At 41.7% G+C, this 26,324-nt stretch overlaps 1 protein-coding gene and 1 long non-coding RNA gene across 6 annotated transcripts in view; one reads left to right on the top strand and one right to left on the bottom strand.

The window, feature by feature from the left end:
• Window positions 1-4,496: 4,496 nt before the first annotated feature.
• On the bottom strand, window positions 4,497-20,689 carry LOC129192093 (uncharacterized). Its single transcript, XR_008573346.1, has 3 exons — window positions 20,524-20,689; window positions 6,656-6,882; window positions 4,497-6,556 (listed from the first exon to the last, which is right to left on the bottom strand). It is a non-coding gene; the product is annotated as an uncharacterized LOC129192093 (long non-coding RNA).
• LOC129192091 (single-stranded DNA-binding protein 3-like) overlaps window positions 15,540-26,324 on the top strand; it is a 56,180-nt gene continuing 45,395 nt past the window's right edge. For all 5 annotated transcript variants that reach the window (XM_054795626.1, XM_054795625.1, XM_054795624.1 and 2 more), the window contains exons 1-2: window positions 15,540-15,839; window positions 25,754-25,826. In XM_054795626.1, the coding sequence (XP_054651601.1) occupies window positions 15,784-15,839; window positions 25,754-25,826 (129 nt within the window). In that variant the 5' untranslated portion in view covers window positions 15,540-15,783. The remainder of the gene's footprint in view (window positions 15,840-25,753; window positions 25,827-26,324) is intronic.

The following is a 26,324-nucleotide window of genomic DNA, read 5'->3' as shown; positions in this document are numbered from 1 at the left end:
TAATACGAATTTGACATTTATATTACGCATATTAGTTTAGAAAACCGTATAATAATATTACCAAATATTTCTTAATTATTTCTGTATGATATTATTTTAATATTAAAAGAAATACATAAGTAAAATAAGTAATACATGACTATTTAAAATAATCAGAAATAAAAGAAATAATTTGACATTTATATTAGCATAGCAGCTGTCAAACTTTAATGAAAATCTAATAAATACTTAAGTAAGTAAAATGAGGAATAAATAATAATCATAAATAAACTAAATAATTTGACATTTGTATTATTCAACCTTTAATGAAAATCTTACATTAATATTACCAAATATTTATTATATTATTTTAATATAAAAAGAAATACATAAATAAAAACTAATCAATGCTAATGACAACAATAATACATATTATAATAATAATAAATACATTTACATGATTATGCATATTGGTTGTCAAACTTATCCTATACTGATATTACCAGATATTTACTAGTTATTATATCATGTATTTATCTTTATGAATTTTATTTCCTTTATTTGCTTGTCTATTTTATATTTTTATATTTCAGTATCACACTACTCTGTTCCACAAGTCATACTGATTAAATGCTTTTCATTTTTATATATTTGGTTATTTCAAGCACAATTGTTCTTAAAGATACTTAGAGCTAACAGTATATTTATACTTACATACAATACGTCGGACTGGATTTCTTCTGCATGGGTGGAGGCTCATGGGAATTGTTTTTAGTCACCGTGTTTTGCCAACAACCAAGTTAGGTATTGAGGAATAAATGTGGAAACATGAAAGAAAGCATAATACACTGTTCTCCATGTCAAAAGGTGACGAGACCAGCATCTGATACTGGTCGAGCAGTTGAGAGGGTAAAAAAGAAAAAAAAAAACATCTGCAGACTAAGCAGCCAATTATACCAGCACACGCGCACGTTTGTAGCTCAGCACTAAAAGAAGGAGGAGGAGGAGGGAAAAAGAATCAAAAAGGTCTTGTAACTTTTTGCAAATGTCTCGGAGAGGACAGGCAGTCTGGATCCAATTTGACATCCAAGTCAACAGATGTTTCTGTCACGAGCTCTCAGGTCAAATGCAAAGAAAAGACGCTTTATGTTGAAAATTCTTTTAGGTTGGCACTTTGCAGAGTCCATACCAAATGGATGACTTATGTGCCGCGTGTGTTTAACGGCGTCTTTCCACTCAGGACGTTTTCATGCTCTAACGTCTGACTGCTGAAATAATCCATTTCACACATCCATGCATACATTTTAACATTTTAAAAAATATATTTTACACAGTTAAGATGTACCGATTCACGTTAAAGGGATACTTCGGATTGTTTGACATGAAGTTGTCTGACACCCCCATCAGCATTGTAGTCCAATAACAGCGACTTACCCCCCACTTGGTCTCCCAAGTCCAGTTCTGGTCAGATTTCTGTGATGAAGAACGTAGTTCCGCTTAGTTGGTAGCGACAATTAAGTAAAGAGTTTGGCTTCTAAAAACAATATGCGTTCAAAAGATGGATACATTTGCATCGGAAAAATGACTTCTCAAAAAATCAGACCTCACAAAACGCTTGGCGTTTTATCTGACCCCCGCCGTATCCCTGCGCACTGTCGCCCGTGCGTTCATGTGAACGTGACGAAGACGCTCGCATCTACCATCTACCAAAAATTGCAAATAGTAAATTGTAAAATTGATAAAAATGGCATAATTGGCGCTCTTCATTAAAGCATCAAAGGCGAAATGTGCAAAAGTGCAAAATGACAATGGTAACATATTTGTTTGATATCTTTACTCGTATGAAGTACACTTTTTGTGGCGTATACGTCTCCGCTTGCTCACCCGGACGTTCTGGTTGTGTGCAGACGTGCTTTGATGAGGTTTTGTCCAAGGTGGTGAGATAACACACATGTGGAGTGCCTGTTGTCGCCATGACAACAACCGGGCTACAATGCTTCTCCTCTGGCTCCTAAAAAGAAAATACTTCTAAATTACGCTTGCATTGAAATCAATATACAGGTATACTAGCAGGTTTTGGCAAATGCAAAAAGTTGAGCTTGAAATAGAACTACTGGCAACCTGACTGCAGCGGTAACGCACCGAACGATGCAAGGTTTAATTCCAACCCTTGTTTACAGTTTCTACTTTAATAGCTGGACTGTGTTTTTTTAATTAAATACATGTAAAGCCAAACAAATTGATAGTCAAAATATGGAACATTGACTTAAAAGCAAAATAATAACAAATACTTATTTATTTAATGAAACAATTCATTACATTGTGAAATATAATATTAAATAATAATAGTGAAAAACAACTTCACAATTTTTAAAAATTGTTTTTTAATTCTACACTATTTTTCACCGATTTATTCCTCGCATCTTTTTCCAAACTTACTGCTGTAGTATCACCAGGATGATGCAATGAATGTGTGAGGTGCGTTTGGTGGAATATTGAATAATCATTTATTTTATTTTCCATGTAGACATTTGTCTGGCTGCTGTCTGCTCATCGTTTGCTCTCAAACAAACGTTCGCTTGGCAGGTATTGCTGCTGCAGAACCCAAGTTGGTTTCAGCTTGAGGTCACCAACAGATGGCCGGACATTCTCCTTCAGGACTTTTTGGTAGACGGCAGATTCATGGTTCCGTTCAAGGTCCTGAAGCAGCAAAACAGCCCCAGACCATCACACTACCACCACCATATTTTACTGTTGGTATGATGTTCTTTTTCTGAAATGCAGCATTAATTTTACACCAGATGTAATGGGACACACACCTTCCAAAAAGTTCAACTTTTGTCTCGTCAGACCACATCTTATTTAGTATTTTGCCAAAGGTCTTGGGGATCATCAAGAAGTTTTCTGTCAAAATTGAGACGAGCCTTAATGTTCTTTTTGTTCAGCAGTGTTTTTTGTCTTGGAAGGCTGTTTTTGCCCAGTGTCTTTCTTATGGTGGAGTCATGAACACTGACCTTAACTGAGGCAAGTGAGGCCTGCAGTTCTTTGGATGTTGTTGTGGGGTCTTTTGTGACCTCTTGGATGAGTCGTCGCTGCGCTCTTGGGGTCATTTTGGTTGCCGGCCACTCCTGGGAAGGTTCACCACTGTTCCATGTTTTTGTCGTTTGTGGATAATGGCTCTCACTGTGGTTCACTGGAGTCCCAAAGCTTTTGAAATGGCTTTAAATTTCTTTGATGATTTGAAACATTTAAGTGTGACAAACAGGCGAAAAAAAAAGAAATCAGGAAGAGGGCAAGCACTTTTTCCCACCACTGTGTGTTCCTTTGTATGTGTAAAACATGCTGTGTTTCTGAAGCAGGATGCATTTGTTTGATAGGTACCTTTCTTATTTGCTAAACAAAAGGCATTTTGTTTGTGAGCGATGTTTTGTATTTGCAAAGCACACATGAGTTTGCCTGTGAATCGTTGGGTGTGAGTAAAACATGTTTTGTGTGTTTGAGGTTTGGCATGACTTTAACTCCATACATTTCAGTCCAGCTTCAGCATTTCAGCATTCACACACAATTTGGACAGAATTTGGTTCACCTCGTTTCTTAAAAATATTTAAATTCATGTCATGGCATTTTTACACGTATGGTGATGTGCAGATGATCCTCTGATGGTGAAGGTTGGAGGCATATTGCTCCCCAATGAATTAATGAAAATTTGCTGTTTTGTGGTTGATTATGGCCTATTATTAGTCCAAAAATATTGTAAGACAAGTTATAGGTAGTATTCTGGTCACTAGGCATCCCCTCATTCTGTGTGGAAGTGGTACGTTTCTGACTTCTTTGTCCTTCTTCTCCAGTCAATTGTTTAAACAGTTTTAATGTAACGTGCGGAGTACCCCAGGGGTCAATACTGTTTACCTTGTATATATATGACATCTGTGAAGTGACGAAACACTTAAAGTTAGTATTATTTGCAGATGATACTACTGCTTTATGTTCTGGGGAAAGTCCACATGAGCTAATTAATAAAGTCACAGATGAAATGGCCATACTAAAAAGACGGTTTGTTAAAAATACAGTACATTATCCTTGATCCTAAGTAAAACTAAAATAATGCTATTTGGCACTAGCAGAAAGGACTTGCACGCACTTTGAAAGGGTGAATGAAAATACATTTCTGAAGATTATAATAGATGAAAAAACGAGCTGGAAATCTCACATTAAAAATATACAACATAAGATGGCGAGAAATACCTCAGTATTGAATAAAGCAAAATTTGTCCTTGACCAAACATCACTCCATACTCTTGACTGCTCTCTGGTATTACCATATCGAACTTATTGTGCGGAGTTATGGGGTAATAACTATAGACACAATCTTCACTCGCTAAATGTACTGCAAAAAAGATCAGTGAGGATAATCCACACTTATACGCGAGAACAACGCTAAAAACTCACAACATTTCAGTATGTGGACATTTTTATTATGGAACAGATTGAGCAAGGAACTCAAACAATCACCAAGATGAGCGATTTTAAGAAGCAATACAAGCAGTTGTTTGCAAAATACAAGGAAGAAGAGTCTTGAACTTGTTCTGTTCTGTCTTTTTTAGATTTATTTATTATTCTACTGATTATTGTATATGATTATTATTTATTATGATTGTGGAAAAACCCAGACATTTATATTACCACATTGATACATGACTTATCACTTTTGTATGTACTGAAAAAGATCACACGCAATACAGCAACAGATGTCAAACGGCTTAAATAAGCATTGCTTCTTCCTCCTCCTTTTGGGCATGTGGAACTGTGTGCTTAGTGATGTATTCCACTGTAACTTGTATGCATGTTCAAATAAAATTAAAACTATTACCAATTTGAAACACTTTCTTTAGTTTAGAATGAGTAAACTGGAAAAGCTAACTAGTTAGCTCGGTAGCTTGCTATGCTAGCGGTGGCCAATGTAAACAAAGAATAATGGCAGTGTCAAGATGACTATTGGGGTGTTATTTCATGTCTACAGGGCTCTAATAATGTTAAAACTGTATTTACAAAGTCATAAACAGGTTTTCTATGCACGAACTACGAAAATATTCCATTTATTAATATTGAATTCCACTATCTGGGACGGGTCTGGAACCAATTAACCACGATAAACGAGGGATGACTAGTTGACTAGACTAGAGAAGTTGTAATAAAAGTCAGACGCGCCTCATGTGTAGAAAGAAGTCATCCACTAATGTAATGTATAGTCAGACCATCACCATCACAATCATCACACATCATTTATAAACCCTACTGGCAACGTTTTAAAGCAGGGGTGTTAACTCAATTGCACAGGGGACCAAAACTCAAAGCCTACTTTAGGTTGTGGGCCGAACTGGACATGAACCCCCACCCCTAACGATGATCGCTGTTTTGTGGTTGAATACGGCCTATTATGAGTAAAAAACAAAACAAAACATGCATTTAAGCAAATTGGACTTATTCCTGGTGTAAATTAAGCATTTACAGTTATAGAAAGGGCTAAATGAACACTAAATGAACTAACATACAAATACAAGGCAGAAGAAGCATTCTAATTGTGAAGGTAGTATTCTACACTGGCCACTAGGTGTCAGTAATTGTTCGGTGAGCAAAGCTATAGACGTGATCGCTAGAACAGGCATTTGTTGCAGTTTGAAATCATCTCACAACAGGCACAATAATGGCAACATAATAATCATAATAACAAGGCGGGCTACTGTTGGGGCCACAACCTACGGCAAGATAAAACCTAACTCTGAACCTCTGACACCTCACTTCCCACATTTAGTCACCACATTTACTGTGACACACGAGCAGGAGTTTTTATTTACGTCTTAAATGGTTTATTTACTCTTATTATGTCAACTATATTGGTTAGTATGAGTGCGAAGCCATTTAAAGTTGCCATTACAATACATTGATGAGACAATAGCCACCGAAGGAAGTACGCTGTCCAGAAAAAAACAACAAGGAGCTCTCCCAGTGCTAACGTGTGAATTTATGTTATGTCTTATTTATGTCTAATATGTCTTATTTTCTCAGATTATATCTATTATATATAAAAGTGACTGTGAGGGTGTTACTTCATGTCTAGAGGGCTCTAATAATGGTAAAAAAAAACGTTTTTAGAAGATCGTAAAAAAAAAATTCTATATACGAAAATATTCCACTTATGAATGTTGAATCCTATTTTGTGGAAATTCACCTATTGCAGTCGGGTCTGGAACCAATTAACCGCCATGGACGAGGGAGGGCTGTAAATGTGCAAGTAAAAAGCCAAAGAAAAAGTACAAGCTGTGCAGTTAAGCCTTTGATGTGAGGTCTCGTGAGGGACGCTGATGTTTTGCCGACATTACGCCTGACTTTAGAGGCGAAAATGGACAAGTTTGTGCATTGTGCAAGTGTAATAAGACATCAGCCTCTAATGTAACATATTACACGTTATGGATGAGAGGCATTTGTGGGTCTTTGAGGAGAGAACTGAAATCACAGGCGGTGCTCAGGTTAGGAACGAGTTGATGGAAGTCGGAACTCGTGCCTAAAGTCACTCACACTGTACACAGGACACATGAAGGACATAGGAAATAAAGTAATAAATAAATTAAATACAAGAAGAAGAAGAAAGCGGAACATAAAGTGAACAACTCCTTACTTTTATCCCGGTGGTTGTCTTGCAGGCCTTTCTACCTTCTTAAACTATTGTCGTTTGGAAGCATAACTTTCTCTTCTCCTCCCAGATCTCCTTGTAGCAGCGCACGGAATCCATGACCCCTCTAGCATTCATTAGCATTCTTGACAGTTGAGCGGGTGGCACCATAAGAGCTTTTTATGATGTTCGTTTTCACTTCCATGGTGATGGCTTTCCTTTTCCTTGGCGCACTGGGACACATAATGAAGTGCAAAAAGTTTACTCATAGGCAATGTTATTCTTGGTGCTGCACGTATTCTTCCGCCGGTGCCTGCTGTAGCTAGTTCTGGAGTGAGTCGTGTGTTTACGGACTAAAGTTAAGTTTTTCATGAATTCATGGGAGCGCGTTCATAAAACACGAAACCTCTTAAAACGAGGACCACCTGTATTAGGATTAAATGCTCTGGCGGGCCGCATATGGCCCACATGGCCACAAGTTGGCCACCCCCCGCTGTAAAGCAAGCGTCAGTGTCACCCACATATTTCTATGCAGGTGTGCGTGTGTGTGTGTGTGTGTGTGTGTAATTGCATGCATGTGTCTGCGTCACGCATTTGACTGCCATCTGAATCTGTGGCACGTACGGCAGAGGAGAAGCAGCGGCAGTAAGACAGACAGGAGGCAGTCAGCGGGGAGAGGAGAAGCGTGAGGTTGAGTGGAGATGTGGGGGTGGGAGGTGGGAGGTGGGGGGTGGCTTAGAAGGAGTGGAGGACAGAACAAATGAGGAGGAAGGAGAGACAGGCAGAGAGTAAGACACACAGAGATAGAGAAAGAGAGAGACGGGCTCAGGAAAAGAGAAATAGGGGTTGGTTGGAGGGGGGCATCAGCATACAGAGCCAGTAGTAGCAGCAAAAGAAAAAGAAAATAGGGGAAGAGGAAAAACAATGATGGTTGAAGAGATTAAATTCCAGTTGGAGTCGCAACTCGGAGAAGGACACACTGATGCAACTTTGGGGGTCGTGCCATCATAGTAAACCACCCACCCACCCTCAAGCGGGTCACGAAGCGAGGCCTTCTCAGTACAGTAAACCCCCGTTCTTCACGGTGTTCACAGCCCAACACACGTACACATACTATACCCTGCAGCACGGGAGTGAGCGTGCAGATCATTCCTGATGCACGGGTAAAGGTGGATGTTATGATCATTAATAACCGGCGGGAGCGGTGATCACATTCATTAAATGACGGGTTCGTATTGCGTGCGTGTGTGTGCGCGCTCGTGCACGAGCGAGCAAACCTTGGGCTTTCGCTTTGCGGATTTGTTGTGGTCGTTTCTGGTTATTTCCATCACGCGAGGCGGCAGTTAGCTTTAATAATTGGTGGAAGGAGCGATTGCATTCATTCTTTGTCATGCAAATCACACGTGCATGTCAGCTTACTTATACCTGAGCGCGTGGACTGTGGATTTTGACCTTTGGGAACTATTTTGAGTCTTTGAATGTGTTTCTATTGTGCCAGGTGATTATTAATAACTGGTGGGAGGAGAGATCGCATTCATTATATGACAGGTTTACGTTTTACTCCTGAATGTGCCCCTGCGTGAGCAAGCGTGCGCTGGGCTTTAACTCAGTGGATTATTTTGTGTCGTTTTTGTTTATTTCTATTGTGCAAGGTGGTTATCGTGAACAACTGGCGGGAGGAGAGATTGCATTCATTATTTGACATGTAAGAGCGCACATGTTCCGATACCTTAGTGCTTGTACTGTGGACTTTGATTTTTGGGGATTGTTTTGAGTCTTTCAATTCATTTCCACTGTGCCAGGTGGTTGTTAATAACTGGCGTGAGGAGAGATCACATTCATTATGTGACAGGTTTACGTTGTGCGCTGGTGTTTGCCCGTGCGTCAGCAAGCGTACTGTGGGCTTTACCTCAGCGGGTTATTTTGTTTATTTCTTTTGTGCAAGGTGGTTATCGTTAAGAACTGGCGGGAGGAGAGTGTGCATTCATTATTTGACATGTAAGCGTGCGCATGTTCCCATGCATTACTGCGTATGCTGGGGATTTTGACTTTGGGGGATTATTTTGAGTCTTTCCATGTTGATGATGTGCTTTTACATGAGCGAGTGTGCCACGCACTTTGACTTTGTGGATTATTTGGAGTCTTTTTAGTAATAACTGGAGGGAGGAGCGATCCTCCAGCATCGTCCCATAAAAAAACAATAATGTTACCAAAGTCATTTCTATCTACTCCTGAATACTGTGCTTCTCGCATCGGCTTCTAGTGTCACAAAATACAACAAGATAGCTGACGGTGCTCTGCACTTTTCTTTAACTCGCTTTTAACTCGCATTCTAGCTATGTGGCTGTTTATCGCAAGAAGCTTTGTCTGCTTGTGTGTCGCACGAAAGTGAGTCACTAGCTGGAGAAAGACAGTGACGAGACAGTTGCAGCAGTTTATCTTCTATTTGTCACGACGTGACATCTTGACCCCAACACTGTGAACGCGTAAAACATTCAAGAAGCCGAATTTCCTGAAACAATCACTTGAAATTTTGATTGGGTCGTCTTTTTTTTTTTTTCCTAAAACAGTGTTTTTACCAAAGACGGGAGAGCTGTGATTGCCGAGTGCTCCAGGCGCTCGCTCTTAGAAGCCAATGAGCTCTAATAGAGAAATTCCAACAAGACTACTGATTGGCAGGCAAAAGGAAGCCATTCAATTAGAAAGGAGCATGTGAATGGAAGCCTTGTGGAGTGATGAAAAATACAGGTTTGCCGTGATTGAGCTACAACCTGTTTGGAGATTGCGTGTGTGTGCATGTGCACTCTCCCCCCGCCCATGCAATAGGGGCTTCGTTAGGGTAATTACAGCTTTGCCATGTAAATAAGGCACTCGTAGAGGGGAGAGACACACCCACCCACTTTTCCAGCCCCAATTAACCTAACCCCCCTTGGAATTGACATAAGTTACATTAACACGCACACCATATGCTATTTCACATTTTGGCAAGCATTTTAGTAGATCTTCTCAAGCGATATACTTTAGAGAAGTCAGTGTGCAACTTGTTTAGCAGTATGCTGAAAATGAGTCACGACACCGCCATTATTGACTAAACAGCCGGCAACACAAGTGGGTAGCGAGATAATTGCACCTGCAGTCAAGCACGGGGGTAGCGTCGTGATCTGGCCCTGCACGAGTGTCACTGGGACCGCGGGAGCTGTGGTTCACTGAGAGAAACATGAATTCCTACGTGTACTGTGACATTCCAGAGCAGCGCATGATCCCCTCGCTTGGGAAAATGGATTGCATGGCAGTTTTTAAAATGGCTGTGTATGTTCTCAAGGGACAAAACTATAGAAAGCAAATGTGGATATACTTTGGAGCAGGGGTTCTGAAATGGTCTCAACCCGGGACACACACTTTCCAACGGTCATTTAGTGGCCACCCACATTTATCTAAGCAATTTTACATTTTTATTGTTTTTTACATTTTTATTGAAGCCATTTTTATTTCTTTATTTATTGTTGAAATTATTTATTATTTTCTTATTATTTACAGTTTTATTTAAGTAATTTTTATTTTCTTATTTTTTACACTCGTTAAAGTCATTTTTATTCATTAAAAAAACCTTTTATTAAAGTTATTTCTATTTTTATTTATTTTATTATACGCTGCGATTGGCTGGCGACCAGTCCAGTGTACCTCGCTTCTTGCCTTAAGACAGCTGGGATAGGCTCCAGCATAACCGCGAACCTGAATGGATGGATTTACTTGATTATTTTTGTACACTTTTATTTAATCATTTTTATTTGTATTTATCCATCCATCCATTTTCTATACCGCTTCTCCTCTTTAGGCATATCCCAGCTGACTTCGGGCGACAGGCGGGGTACACCCTGGACTGGTCGCCAGCCAATGGCAGGGCACATATAGACACACTTACATTCATCCCTATGGACAAATTAGAGTCTTCAATGAACCTCACCTGCATGTTTTTGGAATATGGAAGGAAACCGCAGTACCAGGAGAAAAGCCACGCACGCACGGGGAGAACATGCAAACTCCACACAGAAATGCCCAAGGGAGAATCAAACCCAGGTCTTCCCGATCTCCAGACTGTTACTGTGTGGCCAACATGCTAACCACTAGACCACCGTGCGGCCCCTATTTGTATTTATTACATCTTTTTTACACTGTTCAGTCTATCGATTCCTTCATTTATTTGCTCAATTGATTGTATTAGTGTAAAAGTATTTGTGTGTATTTGCCTGTCAACTTAGAGGACTTTAAGAAGGCATTTTGTCAAGGAAACGAGGAAGAACGTGAAAACCGCATGCATACAAAATGCATACATTAAAATTAAATATCAAAAAGACCACCAAATCAGATATTTCGCTTTAAAGTCAGACATGGGTTGTATGTGACATATTTGAATGGACTGTTTGACTTGCTGTCTGCGACGCATCCAGAAAGCATCCTGACCCACCAGTTGAGAACCACAGCTTTAGCGTAGTCCGTGTATAGCTTGTCTGACAAATTGTGTCCTTGGTGAGAATATTTACTGCGAGCGCCATTGTTATACAGCACTGCCTTAATCCTCTTGGGCATGGAATTCACCAGAGCTGCACCAGTTCTTACTGGAATCCTCTTCCACTCCTGATGACATCACCACCTTTCCTCCTTTCGCTTGGGGGCGCCCCACAGATCAGGTCAGGTCAGGTGTGGAGGAGACACACTTGTTCATTCCAACAACTTCATCTTCTTCAGCAAGGCACTTGATCATCTTGGAGGTCCGTTCTCATGTTGAAAAACTGCCGCGTGGCCCTAGAGGCTTCAGAATGTCACAGCACATGTTGGAAGTCATGTTTGCCCTCAGTAAACCACGGCTCCCCAGTGCAGACAGAACTCATGCAGCCCCAGACCATGACACTACCACCACCATGCCTTACTGTAGGCACAGTTACCTTGCTACTCGCTCGTGTTGCCAGCTATTTAGACAAAAATGGCCGCGTGTTGAGTCATAGCTAGTGAATCTATACTGCGTATCAAAGAGAGCACAATTTTTGTTGGTGTTAGGCGTTGAAAACCTAACAAAATGCAACTGCTTTCTCAGGTGTCTGGAGCAAAAGCATCATTTTCCTTCCCATCCATGTGGACACAAGAGAAAGATGAGAAAGTGATGGTGCAGGTATCTCTTTAAGCTCCTGACCACAAACTCTATCACTGTCTCGCTTTCCCTAGCAGCACTATTGATCCGAGAGCCCAGTGATCCTCAGGAACACGGCCTGCTTTCCTTTTGCGCACCAGCAGTATCACTTTGCTTCCTCTGCTTTATCAAACACGTAGCAGCTGATAAGCTTGTTGGCCTTCTGTCGCCATCAGTCCTTAGTCCTCGTCATCTGTCCATCCAGACTTGAGAATCAGCGGCACACTTTTGCCGGATACAGAGTCAATCTCATGCACAATTTGTGGGAATCAATCCTGATTTTAAGAACAGCACTGCAAACTACATCCACAATAGTAATAAACATATTGGTCAATTAATACAGCTCAAACTGAGCATTGTTGTTGTGGCCTGTAGACTGATAGGCAGGCATTAAAATGAGTGTGATACAAGTACTACTACTACTAATAATAGTAATAATAGTGATAACAATGTAGTAGTAGTAATATCCTTAATAATAATAATAAATGTTAATACTGTATAAATAAATACATAAATTAATATTACAATTATTAGCAGTATTGTTCTTAATAATAATAATAATAAGGTGAAAATCGTCTATTTATTTACTATGATTGTTACAACAATTTATACTACTACTACTACCAATATACTAATATGTTTTTATTTTTCATATCTAAATAAATACATACATTTGTAGCATAGGTCAGCTCCAAATATGAACATTGTAAATAGTTCATGGTGTTATATTTGTAAATAAATGTTTTTTGTGTTGTTGTTTAGATATTTGAGCTGTCACAAAAGCAAAGAATATTTCACTATACTTTTCACAAAGAGCTGGTTTTCTCCCTGTTTTAGTCAGGAACTGATATTTTCCTGAAACTGACCTATGTTCTACTGCTGATTACTAAAGAACGGAAAAAAGTAGAAACCAACTTTTTTTTCTGATGAAAGATTGGAGTCTAAGGTTCCATGCTCGTAAAGCCATAGAACATCTTCGAAAATGGCCGGTACTGAAGGGGTTGTCTTTTGAAAAATGGCTGGGATTGAATGAGTTAAAGATGCTGGTGCCAGCAACTCATACAGTGGTTTGTATGGCCTGACAGAAAATAATTGACAACAACTGAAATAGATCAATTTGTAGCAATAGCAATAATAATAGTAACGGTTATCATCATGTTAAAATGCAGAATGTGCCCAAAGCTGTTTAAAGTTTCCAGCTCAATGTTGCAGTTTGAATCCATGTCAAATACCGGATGATACAAATGACGATTATGATGATTTTGGAACAACATTTAGCTTAAAGCATCGAGTGACGCCACCCCAATTCACCCCCACTCCCTCATCCCAATTCCTCCTCTCCTCCTCTTCTTCCTCCGCCTTCCTTGCCTGTCCCTGCGGTACCATCTCTCCATCTCCTTCCTTCTCTTTCACATCATCCTGCTCTCCTCTGACCCACTTTCTTGTCTGCACTCACTTGTGCTGTGTTTCCCACTGTTCTTCCTCTCCTCTTTCATTTCTTGGCTTTTGCATGCCAGTCTTACTTCCCCGCATCCCTCACTCAACCGTTCCCCATCATCCTCCTCTTGCATCCCTCCTTCCAGTGCTCGGTGCGCTCTCCCCTCCCTCAGCCACAGCAGAGCCACTCAGGACAGACATTCATCAGCGGGTTGGGATGATAGATGCTGCTCCGCACAGCTCCAGCAGCCAGTTAGCCTGAGATGATGCCTCATGCATACAGATATCACCTGGCTCACAACACAACACACAATCGCGGCAGCCAAACTTCATGCGTGCAGTTTGGGTGTGCTGAAAATTATGGAGAAAAACAGTAATCAAACCAGAAGCTGTAAATGATCCTTCACACCCGATTTGACCATCTGCTACAATCAAACATTATCACAGACCGTGCACTATACTGTAGAGTAAAAGCTTATACACTGCAGTTTTACCTTTAAATAAACTAAGAGCATTGTTGATAAAACGCTGCCATTGGCAGAACAGCGCCCCCAGCTGGCTGTAAAGAGGCACGCGAGGCAACGCACAACATCAGGCGCTAATAGCCTTGCATCGAAGGGGTCACATTATCGCACCTTCTGGATTTGTGCAATTATTATCGTGCGTCTGGCAAGCGAAGATTTTGAACCAGTTCGGATTCTACCATCCGTATTTTGGGGAAGGGGGGGAAACAGTTCCATCCATCCATCCATTTTCGGTGCCACTTCTCCTCACTAGGGGCGTAGGGGTATGCTGGAGCCTATCCCAGCTGACTTCGGGCGACAGGCGGGGTACACCCTGGACTGGTCGGGAGACAGTTCCAACGTGACTTCATTTGCATTAAAAAAAAAAAAAAGATGATGAAATGTTTGTTTTTTTCACCACCTTTTTGTTTTTGGTCGCTAGGCTAATTTGGGATTCATGGCAAATGTACAGGACTGTACCATTTGCATTCTGTGGCAGGGGGAGAGATTGCATTGAGTCTCAAAAGAAATTCCTCAAACAAAAGTGAAAAAAAGAAATCAGCAATTGCAGTAGTTATGCTTCTATGCTAACAGGTTACTTTCAGTTTCATGTGAAATAACATATGACTAGACGGACAGGACTCTACCATTTGCATTCGGAGTTGGGAGCACGCTAGCCAACAAATAATGCAACAAACAAATAAGTGATTACTCTGTGATCTTGTACAATTTTTACTGATTCTAATCCTAAATGCTGATTTCAAACCACAGCATAATTGCTATACGTGTTTATGACATCCCTCTTCTTATTGCAGCCGACTTGTCAGAAGACGCTTGTCGTCACACATGAGCGAAAATAAAGCTTGTACAAAAATGCTGGCACACACGCACGCACGCACGCACAACCATGCATGCAAACACACACGTAGTCAGCTGTGCCCTTCCCACAGCTAGTAGCACGAAAACAGAACACACTGCCTGTCCCTTGCCTTGCACACACACATGCACACACACACACACACACACACACACACACACACAAACACAGGCCGCTTCCATTGCTACACACTCTTAAAGAGACAAGACGCACACTTCCACCACCAACAGCGGCAGCATGCCTGGACACTAAAACTCCATGAAGTGATCATTTGAATGCATCCTACAGCAAATTGAGTCTTTCTGATTATTTCAACTGTGCAAGGTGGCAGTTGTTGTTAATTACTTGCGAGAGATTAAATGATACGTCTGTATTAACCCAAATGTATGCCATGTGTTGTGACTTTTAGATTACTTTGAGTCTTACTATCATATTTCTATGACAAAATTGCAATGGCGTTACTCGGCAACGTTACTCGGCAACAAACATAAATGATGCGTGCATGCGTTACGTGGGTTGTGGCTTACGTGCTCGGAGCAAGCTTGAAGCACGTTTCAAAGTTAGTGCCCTCCAGGCAACATTGCAAACAGTCACTTAAAGTAGCTGTGGACCTTAAAAGGGAATAATTCAATTATTTTGTTAATATTGTTACATTGTTTTATATTTATATATTGTTAAATTGATCAAATATTTCCTGCACTAAAACATGGATCACAAGCCGACCAGGCCTGAACTTGACGCCCATTCGAACTTGAAGCAAAGTTGTCAGGGGGAAAATAAGACACTGTGCCTTTAAGAAGCCCCCGCCTTTGCTTAACAGGGGGCTGCCAGCTGAATCTTGGAACAGCGATTGAAAAAAAAAAAAAGCTCCACCAGCGGACGGTTTCAAGTTCCCCCCTCTGGTGAAACCCTGTCTGATTTGTGGGCAATGTTGGGATGTAAAAAAAAAAGGAAATCGGAGCAAAGAGAGAGAGAGAGCGAGAGAGAGAAAGAGAGAGAGAGGAGGGAGAGAAAGAGATCGAGAGAGGGAGACAACACTAACTGGGTAGCTATGGAGATAGTAGCTTTTCCTGCTAGCTTTCTTTGACAGGTGCCGAGTGGGATAAAATAAAGTCGCCGAGCAGCTGCCACGATGTACGGCAAGGGCAAAGGAGCTGTGGTCCCCTCAGACAGCCAAGCGAGAGAAAAGTAAGTGCACTGTTTGCACACTTCCATCATGGGGAGTGCTAAGGCTAGCTGGCTAAACTTGCTAGCTGATGAACTTCGGCGCTAACTACTGTTTATCAAGTAAATTAACCTTGTTTGGTCACTGCTCCTGCAGCTTTCTTCTATTGTTGGCTACGGTTAGCTGACCCGGAGCGGAGAAGCAAGAGCCGGGTAAAGTTGTGCAGCAAGTGTGGTTAGCATGTGGGGGTCCCCCTGGCTAGGAACTTGCAAGTTTGGTCTTAATAGTAGTGGGGAACAATGAATTATGTGAAAATAGTATATACATATGTTTATGTTTGCTAGATTTTACGACACACTGCTCCATACGGCTCATATAACCACATCGCATCCGCGTGTGGGTGCTCCATTTGCGGATGCAGCCCCTGGCACTGGTGCGCCTCCTAACTTTTGCATTCCCTCCATTCCAGCAAGGCACAACTGTGCAAAAGCGCCAAATTGGTGTTGCCGAACAGAGCAGGGACAATTTAGCGAGGAATTTAATGGGCGACTTGTGTGCTGGCGTGGGCTAAAGCAGCAGCAGCCTCGGGTTTCTTTGTTTGCAGACGATTGTTCACTACAGTGTTGAACGGGACTCGCTACCAGACACAATATGAGGTCACAGCATTGAAACGCATTGGTTTAAAAGTTGAACGAAAGGTGCACTATGTTGTGTTAAACTCCACAAACGCACCACAAAGCAGGTAAAAAGCCTCCTTTTTGTCCTGCAGCTACTCATCCCGGCATCTCCTTCATCTCCCACTTTCCCCATCCGTTTGCTGCTCCTTGTGTTGAATTATTGAGACGGAGCCGAGCATCTGCTCTCTCAGCTTTGCCTCCCACTTGAGCCAGATACAGCAAGGCGGACTCATCCATGTTTAAAGAGGGGCTGCTATTGTCAAGATAAAGAAGAAGGCGCTTTCTTGCAGCATGTTAAGGTGTGGCGATCATGGGTACGGGAGGGAAAGATTTCTCACTTTTATATGTGCACGCTTTCCCCCCCCCAACGCCGTCACTACATGTTCCATTCCCCCCACCCCCCCACCCCGCACAAAGCGCAAGAGGGATCGGCAGTGGGGGTCAGAAGGTTAGCGCACATGGTGTGATGGAGGGAGGAGATTGTGCTTTTAGTCGGACGGTCCGGGTCGAGCAGAGGCAGAAATGCTGGAGAACCGTAAAATGAGGCTGGATGTTCTGCCTGATTTTTCTTTTTACTTGAGACTGGTTCTAAGCTGAAGATTTAAAACGGCCGTTCTGATTGCCGGTTGATGCAAACATTCGAAAATGCATCTCAAAAGTACTCCAGCCTTCCGAAAACGAAGGATATACACGTTTAGTCTCTGCATAAACCTCCAACCAAAACGGTAATCGTGTAACACAGAGCTGTGTTAGCATTTGTGCTGCTGAGTCCAGAGCCTCTTTCAGAGAAATCCCGCAGAATAGTCGCATCAGAGCCATATCAGTAGACCTGGCTGTGCCTTTTTATACAGAACCCAGTGAAGAGACGGCAGGCAACAGTGGGCGTTTTCACACTGCACCCAGCAATCAGATAATTAGATATGTAACAACACCAGTTTACAGTTCTGTCTCGGCATCACGGAATACCCTTACACACAGTCCTGCCTCTGTTGCAGCTCTGATTATGTCCTCCGATGGCGGGAAATTGCCAGGTCAACTCCCACCTTCCCCCGATTTCTTTAATACAGAACAGAGAAGCTGGGTAAAAAAAGTTGGGAAAGTGGCGGCTTTTCCGGGCTGTGTGAAAAGGGCAAAGTCTACATAGAGTATTCAAAAGCTGGATTTTTCTGCAAGGACATGCAGTTCAGTTGTTTTTGCAGATCTGTGTGAAAGTGGTTCTTTTTCAAACACACAAACTTCACAACCCTGTGCCAGCATTGTGGTGCATTGCAGCTCCAATGCTGCCTCAAGACGGGGAAATTGCCGGGTCTACTTATCCGTCGGTGCCTTTTATACAGAATAGCGTCGGGGGGGGGGGAGTCAGGAAGATGCCGGGTTTCGCAGGTAGTGTTACATTTATGAAGTGCATTCCAAAGCAAGGACGAGCAGTGCGGTTGTTTTCGCAAGTCTGTGTGAAAGGGGCACATTGTTGTGACGCTGTTTGAGGCCCTGAGATTGAAAAAAAATCGCATCCACACTGTGTCGGATTAATAAGTAGTCGCATCCAGACGGGAACAGATCACTCGGTGAAAACGATGTAGCGCATGAATATTCAGATATTCTGTTTTTATCACCCACTCTGGAAGCCGTTGTTTTCAACGACCATTTCAGGGCACCTAGAACGCCGTTTACATGTGGATGAAAGGTTGAAACTATAAAATACTTTGCTGTTTCGACCTGGAAACGTTCCCATGTAGACAAAGAAAGAAAAAACCCTCTAAACACTTAACGCCCCTTTTCCACCAATGGCGCCAGTTGCTATTGACAAAAGCAGGTACTCCACATTATACTCCACAGTCTCCACTTTGCTGCGGTGCCCCCAGTCTCCGCCTGGATAAAATGTGTTTCCTTAGAAGTAAATGCAGGATGGCCTCGTTGTCCTCCTGTTTGTGTTTGTTGGCATGTCTCGTCCTGAGTGAATATCATTTTTAACATCATTCGGATATGGTTTCTTCCTTCCATGCTCCTGTTGCAACTAATCCCCCCCATTCTTACCGCTTTACCCCCTTGTCCTCAAGCTTCTCTTTCATTTTCCACAAGCTTGAATAATGCACAAAAACACACAGGCACCATACATAAAAGTTTCATTGAAGGACTCCTGAGGGGGACGGCGGACCTTCAGACGGCAAACCAAGTGCTTCACGTGAGCATAAATGAAGCAACGTCCTTTACTTTTCAAGCCTTAGTCTATCTTAAATACACCCGAGAGGTTTTTCCTTGCCACCAGCATGGATGCGAGGGATCCCGATTGGTGTTTGTGTGGGTTAAGGTACAGAAAACAGCACTGGTAAGCACTTCATGGTCCTGTATGCAGGTGTGTGTGTGTGTGTGTGTGTGTGTGGGACTGATGACCTGCAAGTGACAGTGTCTTACACTCTACACCAGCGGTCATTGAGAGCTTTGTGACCTACAAATTGCTCGGAGCTCCTAAGAAAGTGGTCAGATTCCTGCGGCCGTGTGGTCAAGTGTGTGTGCGTGCGTGCGTGCGTGTGTGTGTGTGTGTGTGTGTGTGTGTGTTGAAAGAGGCTGTCAGAACAACTGCAGTCTTGGACCTTGAAGTTTGTCCACCCTTGTCCACTGCTGCAGATACGTTTGCCCTTAAAATCACTCAATTGGACAAAACTACGCACAAATGCTGTGGAATTTTAGGGGAATACAGTGGTTGGCTTTCAAATTCTCATTTTAAGGCAGTTTTCTTCCCCATAGGAATAATTTCAAGTGAATTAGAACACTTCAGGTTCAAATTGTCACCATCAAAAGACATAAAAGTGGAAATAGAAGTTAACCCTGTAGAATAACACAATAAATATCGTTTGATATTAAATTCCTGAATTACTCATGTTGGACTGAGCAACCAGACCTTTAGTTGGGGCTAGGGTTAGGGTTAGGGTTAGGGTTAGGGCTGTCCTCACACGGGTCCTCCTAGAGCAGGGGTGGCCAACCAGTCTGAGATCAAGAGCCACGTTTTTTACTGTGTTACTGCAAAGAGCCACATCATACACGTAAACATCATTCCCTCCTCACACACGTACCTTTTGCTCAGCTACATTTACGTGGCTGAATTTAATTTGATGCATATTTTGGAATAATACGAATACATGGGAAATAAATAGTTCAATATTCATAGTTTAGTTTTTGGTTTTCTTTCTCAAAATAACAAATTAACAGGATAAGATAATACAAATGAATATCTTTTTATTATATTTGAAATCTGGGTCTGGGCTGTGGCCGAGTGGTTAGCATGTCGGCCACACGGTCAGGAGATCTGGAAGACCTGGGTTCCAAACTCTGCATGCGTGGGTTTTCTCCGGGATGAACTGGTTTCCTCTCACATTCCCAGAACATGCATGTTCGGTTAAATGGCGAGTCTAAATTGTTCATATGTATGAATGTGAGTGTGAATCTATATGTGCCCTGTGATTGGCTGGCCAGCAGTCCAGTGTCTACCCCGCCTCTCGCCCGAAAGCCAACTGGGATAGGCTCCAGCATGCCCCTTTCACCCTACTAAGGACACGCGGCATAGAAAACGGATGGATGGAAATAGAAATCTGTCCTGCTTAACTTTAAAGACAATACATTGAGTATCCAGGTTACAGGGTTCTCCACCAACTTACACCACTATTAGAGCTGTCAACTATTTGTGTTTTACTTGTGGCTAGCAACATTTAGAATTATTTACCCAGCAGATATCCACTCAAACAATGTGGCCGTCGTCTTTATGCTATTTTGTGGTCATTCGTCATTATGTAAAGGTATAAAGTCTGAATTGAATGGTTATAATAAAAGAGTTGAAGCAAATATTTTTTGACCCTTTTGGTGAGCTACTCAAAATCAGCTGATACAGTATCACCGTCATAATGCTGGACACATTATATGTTTATGTTCATTAAAGCACCACACACAAATAGTGTTTTGGGGACAAGACATAATTAGTATAATGACAACAAGAGAGCAAAATTGTTCAGCGACGCTTGAAAAAGTTAGTACGTACCTCATGAACGTGATAGCCACTTGTAGCTTTCCCGTGGGACAAAAATGAGCTCCAAACTAACCGCTTTGCTTGTTTGTTTTAAAACCCAAATGTCCTTGTGGTAAAAAAGCCACATTTGGAGTGTGAAGACGAGAAGCTAGGCGGATAACTCGCTGGCTAGCTGCCGCCAGTGACAGCTAGGCAAGGCGTGTAAAGAAAGATGCAAGATAAGTCGAACAGTAATGCGTTTGATAAGGGAGTGGTCAAAAACAGTGGCATCAATTGGCTTAGCCTGTGTCAAGCTGTCAAACTGAAACCATGAGCTTTTACAGACTAGCTTTGATTCTCGCGGCAATAAAGTGAACAAAGTGTGTCCGTTGTCGGCTCAATACGAGTGTTGACACAGCACATGTCGGGTTTGCCGCTGCACGCCGATCAGTTTTTGTGATCGGCTTTGAACGGCATTCATTGGCATTTGCCATGAGCAAATAAGTACGTTTGATAATTATAATCTTGAAGATTTAATTTATATTGGTGCTCCAACCCCCGCATAGCACTGCGGTGAAAACCTGTGAATGTGTATTCCTTGGAAAGTTAGACTTTATTATCGTTGGTTGTGTGTATTTTTGTACTTGGGATACTGATTTACTGTTACACTTTTATACAATTAAACGAATATGCAGACTTAAACCATAGCCATCTTGAGTGGACAAAAAAAAGTGAAGCTCAAATTCAACTCATTCAAACGGAACCATGCCAACATCAAGCTGCAATAAAAGGTATGTAGGATGATTAGTGTTCCCTCATTTATCGGGGGGGGGGGGGGGGGGGTAGGTTCCCTAAATAGCCCGCAAAAAATGAAATCCACAAAGTAGCTAACTAGGCGGTAAAACCCCTTGCTGTACACTTTATACACTTTTCTCAGACAGGCATTAACATTTTCTCACATTTCTCTCATTTAAACACTCAAAGTTCAAATTTCGCTTGAATTTTAATGATCAATCTACTAAGTCGAACACGAAAAATGATTAAGTGACTCATGCGTTTTCACTCCTCTGACCGTGCCTCGTCCTGGTGCCGTTCGGATGTAGCGTTTTTGTACCCTTGTTAAAACATAGTGCTCCTACTGTCATCCTACTCCTTGAACCAAATATTTCATTTAGCTGGTTAGCTGCTTCTTCTTCTATTGTTTATATCGGTTAGCAAACGGCTCACACTGTTAGCTAGTTTGCCAGAGACTATTGAGCACAGTAGGAAATGGCACGAAGGAGATTGGCTGTAGACCATTTTCTATCAATCAATCGGGATGCAAAAACCCAATCGGCGGCTTCTCCCTTAGCCAACAAGGACTGTTGTGGCTCTGTATTTCGCCAGCTATTGTCTATTATGCTCGCACAGGAACGTAAACACATAATGAGACTAGGTGGCGCTGCACTCTCCAACTCACATGAGTATACAGCACCCTCTACTGTTAGCAGTAGTAAATACAATAACAGACACGTTCAACAAAGCACTACTATCTACTTATCTATTTATCGGTGCTCATGTGACCATGCAAAATATACATTTTTGACCCGGAATTACTATAAAATGAATACACCAATTAATTATGTTCAATATTTCAAGTTTTTTAAGATAAAAAGGTTGATGTTTGTGTGGAGTAGGGGGTACATGGCTTCAGGTCAAATGTCTGAAGGGTTATGTGACTGTAAAAAGTAAAAAAGGAACCACTGTCCTGGACATTACAGTAACCACCTACGGCGGCGTTGCAAAACAACAAAAATGCAACAAAGCTAAAGTTTATTTGTTTGACTTTTTAGGCATGCCGTATTTTGTACCACTCATGTTGTGTCTGCTCTTTTTAACCATATTTCATATACTTCAGTGGACTTTTATTGGGATGATGTACTCTTAAAAACTGAAAGATTTTGGATTTGATGGCACAAAAACGTAGGCTACAAAGTTTGGCTGCAATTTATGATTATTTTCTTAGTTGATTAATCTGAAGCTTTTGTTTTGATTATTCAAGGAATTGGTTAGGCCCTAGACCATGGTTGTCCAAAGTGTTGCCAGGGGGCCATTTGCGGCCTGCGACTCTTGTTATTGGCCCGTGGAACATTGTAGAACACAAAATCCAGCAAGGGTATGTCATGTTTGGTGTTTCCATTATCAAAAGTCGTACCAAAGAAACTCAACCGCACCCTACCAATTTTTGGCAAGCTGCTATCGGGAAGGGACCACAATTATTCGACAGACCAATTCTGAAAATGCTGCATGTCCTCATTGTTGTTTACTGTGTGTTCGTCATTGGCACATGACGGAGGTTAGTTGCAAGCTAAACTGGCATGCTTTAGCTGGTCAACTTTTGGAAGCTTCTAGACGGAATTCTTGCGACACATCTGGAAGAACCTGTCTGTTCTTACCTTTCTTGCACCGGAAATTCAATCCTTGTCCTTTCAGAAACAACGTGCCAAAATAGCCTGTGGCCTATAGTGTAGCATAAATTATGATACAGTAATTGCTCCAGGCTGGATCACATGACTCATTTATGATTGTTGTTAAATGTACGGCTAGCGAGGATGATTATTTTGTGCCCGCTTCATCCTGGTTAGTTCTATTCTTGTGTCACGTGTTGCGGCGAGCCGAAAGCATAGGAAGTTTATTGTGTGGTCGTTCTCGTCGTCACCTGAGGCTCCACGCAATATGAACTTGTGACACTTTTATAGCGCAGGATTATTTGGATTGCTTGTTTTACATCGACATTTCACCATTTGGTTAAATTACATCCTCTATGCTTAGGCACTGATAGTCGAAAGACTTGACTGACAGATCACGTTAACTATTTGTGGCAGGTGTCCAAACCGGTCTGTTTTGCAAACGCTGCATACCGAAAAAGCTACTGTTTGTGTTTAAACGAGCTTTAAACCTACACAACTTTTGAAGACTGGATCTGGAGCTTGTTGCGCAAGTGTAGAGACTTTAAAGATCTGCATTTGATTGTTTTATTTGTACATTATTTTCACTTAGATGAGAGACTCTCTCTCAGTATGTTCAGAAATCCATGTCAGGAGTTGTGCCATAGCATGGTGGTACTGTATGTAGCTTAACATTCCATAGCTGATGACATGTTCTTGTACTGCTCTTTGCAGCCAAGTAGTAGTAGTAGTACGACGCATCATTGAGTGACTTTTGGGGGGTGTCACACCCCAAGAAACCCCAAAAACTTGTAGTGGCAAGATTTGGTGAGTTTTCGAGTATGCTAAAGTCCTCACAAATACAATTTAGTCTCCAGAATAATCATAACAATACAGTAAATGCTTAATTTAGTTACCTAAACTGCAAAGAGGCAAAAAATGGAGAGACGCTCTTTCCAAAATTTGCCCAGCCAGCTTCCATTCACGTTCCGTAAGAGGAGTTTCCAAGTTTTTACGCCATTGGTGTTTCAGTTCGCCGTTTCAACATGTTTAGTTCGGGAGGGCGCGGGTTAGTTTTTGTGGTGAGATTCCGCCACGGTTGAGCAGTCGCCCAGAGAACTAGTTCCCCACGCAAGCATTCCTTCTCCTCACGATGACAGCATTTCATTCACAATTTGTCAATTTCCACGAGATTCCACAGTAGATTCCGTTTTTATTGGCCAATTCCATCTGCAATTGGGCCCTACGTAGGCCAGATGTACTGCATGTGTGTCAGTGTGGTCAGAAAGAAGCGACTAGCTCTATGAGAAAACATGCCCCAAGTAACAGGGAACTTGGGAATTTAAAAGCGACTTTACAGAAAAGACAAGCCCAAAGTCGCTCATAATAAGCGGACCTGAAACCATTGTAGTACATGTGATTATGTCTTATTTATGTCTTATTTTCTTTTATTATGTCTATTCTATTGGGTAATACGAGTGCAAAAGTGACTATGGGGGTGTTGTTTCATGTCTAGAGGGCTCTAATAATGTTAAAAACCGTATTTAAGACGTTGTAAAGAGGTTTTATATGCTCCAACTACGAATATATCAGTTTATAAATATGGAATCCCATTTTGCAGAAATTCACCTGTCTGGAACCAATTAACCGTGATAAACGAGGGACACCTGTGTGTGTGTGTGTGTGTGTATAAAACATATTTTTAAAACTTGAGTAATGATTTGGGGTGCATGAGAAAACACAGCAGCCACAGAACCAATGTTGTAATAGCGTTAGGGAACAGCCTGCTCAGTCAGCTTTAATAGCGCTGTTGTAAGCAACAGTGGAGCAAGTGTAACAAGCATGACTTTCACACCGGTCCCACTCCCAACATTTTAAAGTGCATTACTACTACTCCAGGATACTTCAAATGCAGCTTATTCATTGTAGACCACACACCCGGTGACTATAGGAGATTCTGCAGTTATTGGAATTGAGACATTAATTCTGGGCTTTCTCAGACTGAAATACTCGTAAAAATGGTAATACTAAGAGCTTATCAGCAGTTTATGACAAAAGACAGACAGATTATCTCAAAACAGCGTTTCATCGATCAGCTGATGATGACAGTGGTCTACTGTCCCACTCATTAGGGCCAGATCGGTCCCGTCAAGAGGGCTTTCTGCTGCAGGCACACGGGGCCACCTTCATGTCCACAGCGCCGGTCGATTGATGGTCCATTAATGGCCTATTAAACATGACTAAGGCAGGGAGTTGGGGAGCACAATGTTGGGTCAATAGGGGTTTCCCCACTCCTCTGCACCGTCGGTGTCTGGTAATAGACCCCACTAGTCGGGGATTGCAGCGTTCCCCCGCTGTTTGTATTGGCAGTGATTTAATTTGAAGGTTTTTTTTGTGCCACTTTTACTTCATTGAATGTAGTTATTGACTAGATTATTGTGCTCTCTGCAAGCAGTCGCTGATTGTTATAGGAGATGAGCATGAGAGTCGGATGAAGTTTAATGTCTTAAATGTTTTAGAATAGCTGTTTGACAAAGCTCTCACTCAGGCTTTTGTAGAAAAGGATAGCGTAAAGTGTTCCCCCTTTAAAGTTCATCTATAAAAGCATCGCAATCCTACTGTGATCGTCTCAGACACATCAAACTATTGTGGAACTTTAAAAATATATATATTTTCGCATTTTATTCACACGGTGTTATTCAGGCGAACGACTCCGCTTTACACCTCTACATTGTTTTTGCTTGTAAAATTCAAAACGGGGGAAAGGGAAAGGTCACGAAAAGTTTGCAAGCTAAATTGGGTCTTTTAACCTTTTTTATATTTCCTGTGCCTTTCAGGTTGGCGTTGTATGTGTACGAGTATCTGCTACACGTGGGCGCACAGAAGTCGGCACAGACCTTCCTGTCTGAGGTAAGACTTGCTACTTTAGAAGTACAATGTTTGCCTGGGATTATTTAAATCTATACCTGTGACTATGGACAAGAATCTTGGAATCAGGATTTAAGCCTATTTAACCTAAACTAGTGGTTCTCATTTATTTTCATTTATTTTTTCTTTTGTCATGGCCGCACTAAGGGACAGACATTTTTCACACCCCCAATGCTATTGAGAACATGAAATATTTATTTTATTTAGCACTCGCTGCTCATTGAGAAGTGCGATACGTGCTTTAACATCAAGAGTGGCCAAAAGTCTCTTCAGTCTCTTCTCCTTTGGCATGATTGGACGAGGTGGACCACGGTGGATCTTTGAGTACACTTGCACGCATTTTCTCCCCACAGTGGTACACACTTTTGCAGTGAGTAAATTGGTGGTAAACAGGTATGAAGTATGTGTAAACTGTGCGGGGCTGCGTGCCATTGCGCAAATAAAATTTTGAAATATAATTTCCATGAACTAGTCAGAAAT

This window comes from Dunckerocampus dactyliophorus, chromosome 13 (genome assembly GCF_027744805.1).
Source record: "Dunckerocampus dactyliophorus isolate RoL2022-P2 chromosome 13, RoL_Ddac_1.1, whole genome shotgun sequence".
Classification (NCBI taxonomy): Eukaryota; Metazoa; Chordata; class Actinopteri; order Syngnathiformes; family Syngnathidae; genus Dunckerocampus; species Dunckerocampus dactyliophorus.
This window is presented reverse-complemented; position numbering and strand designations above follow the sequence as displayed.